Source organism: Nerophis ophidion, linkage group LG21, assembly GCF_033978795.1.
Source record: "Nerophis ophidion isolate RoL-2023_Sa linkage group LG21, RoL_Noph_v1.0, whole genome shotgun sequence".
NCBI lineage: Eukaryota > Metazoa > Chordata > Actinopteri > Syngnathiformes > Syngnathidae > Nerophis > Nerophis ophidion.
Genome location: NC_084631.1, coordinates 11,721,349 through 11,731,376, shown reverse-complemented (window position 1 = coordinate 11,731,376; position 10,028 = coordinate 11,721,349). Strand labels below are relative to the sequence as shown.

The following is a 10,028-nucleotide window of genomic DNA, read 5'->3' as shown; positions in this document are numbered from 1 at the left end:
GTAAAAAAATACTTTTTGCATTTGCAAGATTTAAAAAAGCATATGTTTCGAGTAAAACTCCCAAAGATGCATTATTTCAGGCATTATTAGCCATTTTTCATGTGTGGTGTAGGAGTTATGTTTAAATAACTGTCATATTGAGTGTTACAAGAGAATTTAAGTCCCTACCTTTAGTCAAAAGTGATTTATGACCCCCCATAAAACAATGATTTATGACCCTCAAGGTCAAAGGTCAATGATTTATGAGGGGTCAAGTTCAAAGGTTAATGATTTATGAGGGGTCAAGGTTAAAGGTCAAAGTCAAAGGTCAAAGTCAAAGGTCAGGTTCAAATGTCAAGGCCAAGTGGGTGTGGCTTACCCGGAAGAGGGTGGAGTTAAGACCTGCGGTGGGAGTGGTTAAACCAGGAAGAGTTAAGACCTGCGGTGGGAGTGGTTAAACCAGGAAGAGGGTGGAGTTAAGACCTGACAGGGAACAGAGGAGGGATCAGTTTTTTTTAAGAAAGCAATGTCATCTGAGCAGCATGTGACCATATATTTGATAGTTTAAATGTTTACGATCGTTTGAAACAACTTCCAGATTTCGATGTATTGATGGCTGGGAATGTTACGTGTGGAGATGTGGACACGCACGCACTTCACACACACACACACACACACACACACACACACACACACACACACACACACACACACACACACACACACACACACACACACACGAGGGGTACATAAGGGCGGTGTAAGGCTTAGTCATTATTTGGAGCTTTATACGTTAGCGTAAAGACTTTGTTCGATTCGGTCATGATTAGTGAAACGCCTGTTTCGATTTATAAAAATAATAAAACTTACATTGACGCTCCGCAAAAAAGTCGAGTGTTTCTAAATCGTATTCAGATGCCGCCGACCGAATCTTTGCGTGAGAAATGGGATTTGGAAGCGTACGGGATGGAGGGATCTTTTGGATTTGTATTCAGATACGAAATGGGTGATATCTGCTTATTTCAGCTAAAAGAAAGAAGAGACGGAAGCCCTTTCTCGATATTTTCATCGTTATCTACCGTGGATTGGGAAGTTTTTGGTGGACACGCACTTCACACACACACACGCACACACACACACACTTCACACACACACACACACACACACACACACACACGCACGCACGCACGCACGCACACACGCACACACACACACACACACACACACACACACACACACACACACACACACACACACACATTCGTACGCACTGAAACAACTTCCGTACCTCACGAAAACATATTTAAACAGATGGAAAAAAACTATCGCAGAACACAGTGTCACGTAGCAACTGGTCTTTACGGTCGTTTGAATCAACAGGTCAGTTTGGGGGACAAAAGGAGGGTTCAGTTTTTACTGACTTCCCATCTGACAGTTTAAATGTTTATGACCGTTTGAATCAACAGGTCAGTTTGGGGTACAAAGGAGGGTTCAGTTTTTATGGGAGCTTGAGAATTTCGTATGAATAGCAACTGGCCACCCATTTGACCGTTTAAATGTTTACGATTGTCTGAAACAACTTCCATACCTCACGAAAACATATTTAAACAGATGGAGAACTAGAGCAGAACACAGTGTAACCGCGATTTGCAAAATGAAAGGTAATTTCTTTTTTTTTTTTTTCATTCCTTGTAACACGTCTGTTTAATGTTACTATAATAAGTATTTATTCGAACTAAAAACAGTCGAACATCGAGTTGAAATTCACCCACCACCAAGGGATCTCCTAACAGAGTCTCCAATCCTTTTGTGTAAGTACCGATTTTTTTTTTTTTTTACTGTATTCATTTCATTACCTCCGTTTTTACCACATTATTAGACAATGGTTTAACTCCGTTTAAGCATTTAAACGTTAAAAGCATTGCACGTGTACGACGATGTAATACCTTTTTTTTTTTTAACAGCCGATGACGACGAAGTGAAAGACGAAGAACTTTGTTTGATCGATCTTACAAAGTTGGAAGATGATTATCGAGGTGTGTTTAAACCTTCGAATTATTTAATATTGTGTGTATTCATTATTTTGTTTTATAGAGGATTCGCCGGAAGAGACCAACGCGATCCCTTTAACCCAATCGCAGTCTGGTGAGTCAAATAATTCTCATTTTTACAAGAAAAAAAACATGCGGTATACGATACATATATACATATATTTACTTACAGATTTTCCGTTTACATCTCTTGCTCACTGGTCTCCCTTAACGCTGGAGGGTCCGTCAACGGCCATTCCAGGCAGAGGAGAAGGCTTGATTGCGCCAAAGACTCCAGACATCGAATCCTTGCTCCGTGGGGAAATCATCGAAAACGACGGTGAATGTCCAACAGGCACCCGCTGTAAGTTTTTCTCGTTTTCTGTAAGCTTTTTAAGATTCTCAGGAGCTTTAAAGAGCTCCTCTCATTCCAATGTCTTTCGCTCAAATGAATTTCGCGCCTAAGGGGAATGGGCGGGGACTGATTCCGGAGGTGGGCGGTTGTTTCCGGCTATGCTTGCATGAGTGGAGATGACAGCGCCACATGTGGTTAAAGCCGGTATATATTAATTTTTTTTTTTTTTTCCACAGGCAACAAACGCAGGAGGAAGCGTAGATGCGCCCGCCAGCTCGACAAACATGATAGAAACAGAAGAAGGCTGAAACAGTACTATCGTATACTGGCTCGCACTCTCATGAAGATGGCAGACATGATTTGATACATACTGGTTTGTTATATCTGTTCCATTCGAATTATTTTTTCTTTTTTTCTTTAGAGAAATATAATGGGTGTAGTTCCATCTGAATTAGATGTAGTTATTGAAGAAGATGAAGACGTTTGTAATCATCATTTAGATCCAAACAACCAGATAGAATGGGAACCAAACAATGATCCGTCTTTGCAAGATGATATTAATGTGTTAAATTCAATCACAAACACACAAGCCTCTACACAGCATCACGAGGTGTTGGGAGGGGCGACACCCTCGGGGGAATGTTTGGATTTTTCGGAGGTGGTGGGGGTCATGCAGAACCAACCGTCAACGGCTGACCAATCAATTTCAAATGAGACCCAGAGGGGTGATGGGGTAAATGTCTTGAGGAGGGAAACATTCAACAATATACAACTATCCAGCGTTTTAACTTTTCCTCAAAACAACGATGTAACAGATTACGCCACATTTTACCGCGGAGTCTTGGGGAGCCTTAAAAAGCTGACACAGATGGTAACTAAGGAAGCTAGACCCGGCGATATCATTCAATTGGAGTTATCCGGTGAAAGTGCAAATCAACACACTTCATTTACATTTCGAAACGATGCCGGGGCTGTGATGAATGCTTTTCAAGATGTGTTAGATCTGTTGGTACAATCAAACGTTGAAATATTGAACGATGAAGAAATACAGGTGATGGTCCAGGTGATACATAACCCTCGAGGTGGTGTAAGAAGAAAAATCGAAACCCTTTTGGAACATGAAATCCACAGAAAAAAAGCTCGTTATCTTTACAATCCATTAAACTCGAATAATCAACTATGTTTTGCCATTAGCCTAGCAAGTCTGTTACATCCTGAATTTACAGATAGCCAGGCTGTGGCGGAGGCTGAAAAAATACAGAGAAAAGCGGGCTTAGACGAACAGACTTCCGTCACTTTCAGTCATATTCGTGAATTTGAAAAAGTGGTACGTCGTAAAATTGTCATACTGTTCAGAGAAGAGGGCCAACGACCCCTCTCACGGTTCGAGACGGATTACCCAAAATCAGAAAATCCGTTGTATCTGTATTTATCTCAGAATCATTACAGCGGTATCATTAACATTAAAGGTTTTTTGTCAAAACCGCACGTTTGTCACTACTGTTACCAAGGGTACGACAAACCCGACAGACACAAATGCGACGGCTATTGCTTGGTCTGTACACAAAACGGGTGTGTAAAAATAGAGGGGAAAACTGTGCTTTGCAGGGATTGCAACATGTGGTGTCGTTCTCCTGCATGTCTCCTCAGACACAGGGTAAAACACCGGGTTATGGAAAAACTCGTCAGCAACTGCGATCGGCGAAAGAAATGCCTTAAATGCAACCTATTTTACGATGTACCTGTGGCTACAGGTATCGCTAAACACACGTGCCCTAAGTTAAAATGTCAAATATGTAAAGAAGAGCTACCTCGCAGTGACTCAGAGACACCTGAAACACGACATCTTTGCTATATACAACCCCAACCACGTGAAGTAAACCACAATGATAATATCATATTCTATGATTTTGAGACGTTTGTCGATGACAATCACACTCACATTCCCTTTCTAGTCTGTACCAAGACGCTGCAAGGAGAAGAGTGGTGTGCTTTTGGACTGGATTGTGTTACAGTTTTCCTCAATCATTTCAGGAAACCTCGTTATCTTAAATCTACATTTATAGCCCACAATTCGAGAGGATTTGACGGTTACTTGATTCTGAGAGGCATGGTACGGCTGGGTATAGCACCCTTAATTATCATGCAGGGGAGTAAAGTTCTCTGTTTTAAAGACCCTGATTTTTTGCAAAAATACATTGACTCGCTTTCCTTCCTTACCATGCCGCTTAGCGCTATGCCAAAAGCGTTAGGACTCGGTGATTGCTGGTCCAAGGGGTATTTTCCTCACAAATTTAGTTCGGAGGAACATTTAAATTATGTCGGAAAATACCCCGCAATCAGCAATTACGGTGTAGAACGCATGACACCTGTTGAACGCACCAAGTTTGAGACGTGGTATCAAAATGAGAAAAGCGAGGTCTTTGATTTTCAAAAACAAGCGGTACACTACTGTAAAAACGACGTCAATGTTCTTCGTGAGGGTTGCATCAAATTTAGAGCCGAGTTTACGAGCGAGACGGGTGTTGACCCCTTCTCCCGTATCACCATAGCCTCGGCCTGCATGAAGGTGTTTGTGACTAATTTCCTCGAGCCGCGTTCTCTAGCCATACCTTCCCCGGATAACTACCGAGGGTTGTGTAAAAAATACTCACACACCAGCATCCAATGGTTAGAATGGGAGTCGCATCGTCGTGGTATTTTCATTCAGCATGCTTTAAACAAAGGCGAAAAACAGATGGGGGCATACTTTGTGGATGGGTTTGCTATAATCGGTGGCAAACCATTCGTCTGGGAATTTCAGGGGTGTTTTTATCACGGATGCCCGACGTGTTTCGAACCCGGTGCTGTATGCCCTTTGACAAACACACCGTTCGAGGAGTTGCACAAGGCTACCGAGAAAAAAATGAAAGCGTTAAAGCGTGACCACAAGGTCAACATCATCGTCATCAGAGAGCACGAGTGGAATGAAATGAAAAAATCAAATCCTAGGGTAATAGACTTTCTCAAAACACGCAATTACCCCGCACCTCTCATGCCTCGAGACGCTCTTTATGGAGGTAGGACAAGCGCCTTTTGCTTGAGGCACACGGCGGGTGAGAACCAGCGTGTATTGTATGAGGATGTCACCTCTCTCTACCCGTACGTCAACAGCGCATTTCCTTACCCCCTGGGTCATCCTGTCATCATCCACACGGATTTTGACGATGTTGGAAACTATTTCGGTCTGGTCAGAGCCGTTGTTCACCCTCCTCGAGGTCTCTATTTCCCTGTGCTACCCTACAGAACGGTCAAGGGTAAACTAGTGTTTACACTTTGCCGCACATGCGCAGAAAACAATAACCAGCAGGAACCCTGCGAACATGATGAGGAAGGAAGGGCATTGACGGGAGTCTGGGTCACGCTCGAATTCAACAAAGCTTTACAGTTGGGATACAGAGTCGGTAAGATTACGGAGGTGTGGCACTTTGAAGAACGGAGCGAAACCGTTTTTACGGGTTATGTTCAAACTTTCCTAAAGGGTAAGCAAGAAGCTTCAGGGTATCCCAAAGAAGCCGTCGATGCAGAAAGCAGGGAAAAGTACATTCGTGAATATCGTGAAAATCAGGGAATACAGCTGGATGCTGAAAAAATCGACCCCAACCCTGCCAAGAGACAAATGTCAAAACTCTGTTTAAACAGCCTTTGGGGAAAGTTTGCGGAGAGGTGCAATAGAACTCAGACCACCTTGGTGAGAAAAAGTGAAGTATTTTTCGACTTTGTATTTTCAGGAAAATATCAGGTTGAATATTTTTCCTTTCTCAACGAGCAAATTGCTATGGTGCAATGGCAATACAGTAAAAACAGCGTGGTGCTTCCCGGTAACACAAATAATGTATTTGTCGCTGCTTTTACCACCGCTTACGCACGTTTGAAAATGTACGGTTACCTAGAGGGGTTGCAAGAGAGAGTTCTTTACACAGACACCGATAGTTTAATCTACACGGTAAACGAGGGGGAAGTTTCTCTGGAGACGGGGTCCTATCTAGGCGATTTGACGGATGAGTTGGGAGGAGACAGCATTCACGAATTCGTCTCCGCCGGTCCAAAGAGTTATGCCTACCAAACCCTGCAGGGTAAAAAAACTGTGCTGCGTGCCAAAGGAATCACTCAAACCCGCGAGTGTTGTGAGAGGGTCAACTTTGACAGCGTTAAAGATTTGGTGGAGGGCTATCTGGAGGAAGACAAAACAGGTGCGATCTACACCCCTCATCACCAAATTGTTCGTGATAAAAGGGGGTTCCTTTTAAATAACTCGTCTTTCGAAAAAAATTTTCGAGTGGTGTATGACAAAAGACGTCTCTTTCCCGACGGGAAAACTTTACCTTTCGGGTATTAGGGAGGAAATGGAAAAAATGGAACGAGTAGACTTTGATCCCAGATTTCATACACCTTTTTCATGCCTGGTTGTAGGACCTAGTGGTTGCGGAAAGACTTTTTTTGTAAAATGTGTATTGGAAAATTGTGAACACGTCATGAATTCTGTACCCGACAACATTGTGTGGATTTATACATCTTTCCAACCCATGTATGCTGAATTAAAAAAGATGAATAAAAAAATAAAATTTGTTGAAGGACTGCCTGATTCCTTTGAAGATGAAAACTTGTTTCCGGACGATCAGACCCATTTGGTGATTTTGGACGATGTTATTTTTCAAGCCTCAAATCACCCCGAAGTGGTTAAAATTTTCACGCAGTATAGACATCATAGAAATATGAGCGTTATGATGCTGACCCAGAATGTTTTTCATCAGGGAAAATTTTCACGCACCATTAGCTTAAACTGTAATTATATGATACTGTTTAAGAATCCGCGGGACAGATTGCAGATTAACGTGTTGGCACAGCAAATGTTCCCCGCACAAAAAAGTTTTTTCTTGGAAAGTTTTGCGGATGCTACTTTGGATGCTCATGGCTATTTATTGGTCGACCTGACACCTTTCTGTCCAGAACAATACAGAGTGAGGTCGGGCGTGCTTCCGCACCAGTGGCCCGTTGTCTACGTGCCAAAAACATAATGTCAAAGCGTGTAAAGAGGAACGGTCCCATGTTAAAAGCTCTGTACCATGCCACACCACAAAAACGTCGAGATATTCTGAGTCACGGCTCACCAGACTTTATCCAGACGCTGTGTGAAATTGCTTTAAACATTCTGAAGGGTAATGTGCCCTTATCACCGTCTCAATTTGCTCAGCTTAAAAAACAAAAGAAAATCATCCGACTGCTGGCTGATAAAAGGACTGGACTGAAACGCAAACGCCAGACTCTGATGAAACAGTCGGGCGGTTTTCTTCTACCCTTACTGGCCACCGTCGTACCGTTTATAGGGAATCTTATCGGTGGATTGAGCGGAAAAGGTTGAAGATGAAAAAGGCTCAAAAATTGTTTCTCCTATCCCCCCAACAATTAAATCGTCTGACTCGCCCGGAGCCGACCATCAGAGACTCGGCGGAGGATGATCTAGATGTTAAAATGAGAGCCGTCTTAAACGAACCCGGAATGAATCCTCATGAAAGAATAAAAATATACGATACCCTGCTGCAGAGATATCTCGGCCTGTTGAAGCAGGGGCAACGGGAGGAGAAAAGGATGACTCTGACTTTACACAAGGATTTGCGGGGTGAACCATGGAATGACTCTGAGGATAAACCGGAGGATAAACCAGAGGATAAACCGATGGATAAACCGGAGGATAAACCTCGGAATACTGGCGGGGGGTCAAAGGATGTCACGATGATCGAAGTTCTGAAAATCCTCCCCCGACGCGACCGTAACAACGCCGAGTACATTATGAAAAAATTATCCGAGAATGATAAGGGGTGGACCTCTAAAGGAGAGTTTGTTCAAAACGGTACACCGGTGCAGGGATCTCATATGATCGATTTACTGAAACACCTGATGCAACGGTCCAAAAATCCACAGACCCGCACGCCTGAGGGTTGGAGAAAATTTTTAACAGCGTTGACGGAGCTAAATGTCCCCACATCGACCATTCATAACCCCAGAGCACGAGATCAATACAGACGTCTGAAAGCGGATGGAGAGTTTGAATCAGAATGGGTGGAAAAAGAAACATTTCTATCCCCCGAGAGGAAAAGAAGAGGTAGAAAAGTGACATTGTCCCCACATTGGTTAAACCTTGAATGAATGATGACAAAACTCTTGTTTCAATAAAATGTTTTTTTATTCATCAAACGCAGTGTGTACAGCATTTTCATTTCAACGGTTCAAAAAAGTTTCTAAACAACAGACGTCTTGTACGCCACAACGACTACTATTATTCTTATTCGTGCTAGTACAACATTGAATTTTTTTAACCAGGGTATATGCTTCAAGATCATTTTTTACTACATCATCTGTGTATAAAGACAAAACTTGTTCAAAAGACAGTCCGCAAAATCGATGGTGCAGATAATAAACGCAGTGTTGACCGCACACTGTGGACAAAGGGTGTTGAAGCTGTAGGTTGTGGTACAATATACGGTCAGAACGATTTTCCAAAAAGTTCAAGATGCTCCGAGGGTAGTAATCAAAATCGGGAGAAAATCCATAAGAATCAAAAAAAGTGGCGGTCCCATCTTCCTCCAGAGTCATCGATAACCAGTGCTCCCCCGGTCGATGTCCTTCGTGGGTGTTGACGATAAAGTAGGAGGGTGGGGTAAAGGAGCGAGTCAGTGAGGGGAGTTGGTCGGAGGCCCATACACCACAGAAAACATTCCCCAACACTCGTCGCAGAAGCTTCTCCAGTTGATGGTTATTCATCTCCGTCGTCAATAATAATCCACCAGCACTTGTCGTTTGGAATCAATTTCCAAAATAGAATCGTAACATGCGTAAACCACAAGAGTGACCGTGTTGGGTAAGGGTACTCTGAATCTCATTTCCAACCTCAAAGTGCCATTAGAAACCCGAGACAATGCGTCGCTGTCCTCTCCCGGATTGAGATTGAACACAAACAGCGAATAACCCCGTTCAAAATCTTGTCTGTTGATGCACAGAGGTAAATCTTTCATATGCCTCCCTGTAGCGGTAAACATGTTGTAAAACTCTCTGACCGAAGCCCCCTGGTTAAATTGCGGTTGGAAAGCTTTGGAGGGAATTTGTTTTCCCGCGTGACAGAGGGTGATGTATTCTGCGTTAAAATGCTGGAAATTAAAGGGTGAGAGATCTCTTCTTCCTGTGAAAGCTTCATGATTTACCATACCCAAAACAATGTATTTAGGCATCGTGCCCAAAAACAAATTTTCTTGGGTGCATACTCTGGAATTTTCAGGGATAGAGTAGGTTTTCACGCTGACCCGTGACAAAGGGTAGAGTGCGTTTCCTTTGAGTAAGGCCGAGGCGTGCCCCAATCGTACGGCCGGCGAAACGGTGACCTTTTTTGTGAAGAGAGAGGCACCCAGCACTTTCAGACGGAAAGTACCGTCCGCAGCCCCTGTGAGACAAAAGGCGTCGCTGGCACGCGTGAGTTTGATCCTCAGATCCACCGAGTTGAGAAGGAGTCTCTCGCTGAAAAGAATGTCTGCGTGGAGGGGTCCTAGTAGCTGAACCTCTTTAGATTCAGCCGTGTAACCGGCTCTGATGTTGAGTCCTTTGTTTGGTCCGTTCGCTGTTTCTATAGAGTC

The 10,028-nt window shown here is 43.3% G+C and overlaps 1 protein-coding gene across 3 annotated transcripts; it reads left to right on the top strand.

Moving 5' to 3' along the window:
• Positions 1 to 1,214: 1,214 nt before the first annotated feature.
• Positions 1,215 to 6,972, top strand: LOC133539771 (uncharacterized). 3 transcript variants are annotated; one of them, XM_061881935.1, is made up of 6 exons: positions 1,215 to 1,640; positions 1,725 to 1,790; positions 1,944 to 2,015; positions 2,074 to 2,124; positions 2,203 to 2,373; positions 2,601 to 4,882. In XM_061881935.1, the coding sequence occupies exons 1-6, from the start codon at positions 1,634 to 1,636 to the stop codon at positions 2,726 to 2,728; spliced, it is 495 nt and encodes a 164-aa protein (XP_061737919.1). In that variant the 5' UTR covers positions 1,215 to 1,633; the 3' UTR covers positions 2,729 to 4,882. The 3 variants fall into 3 exon arrangements, with proteins under 3 accessions (XP_061737919.1, XP_061737918.1, XP_061737917.1); XM_061881933.1 differs by having other exon boundaries at positions 1,219 to 1,640; positions 2,601 to 6,972; XM_061881934.1 differs by having other exon boundaries at positions 1,218 to 1,790; positions 2,250 to 2,373; positions 2,601 to 6,972.
• Positions 6,973 to 10,028: the final 3,056 nt, after the last annotated feature.

What these genes read in the sequence shown, in the direction of transcription:
- LOC133539771 (XM_061881934.1), top strand. Translation starts at nt 2,795, where the DNA reads ATGGGTGTAGTTCCATCTGAATTAGATGTAGTTATTGAAGAAGATGAA.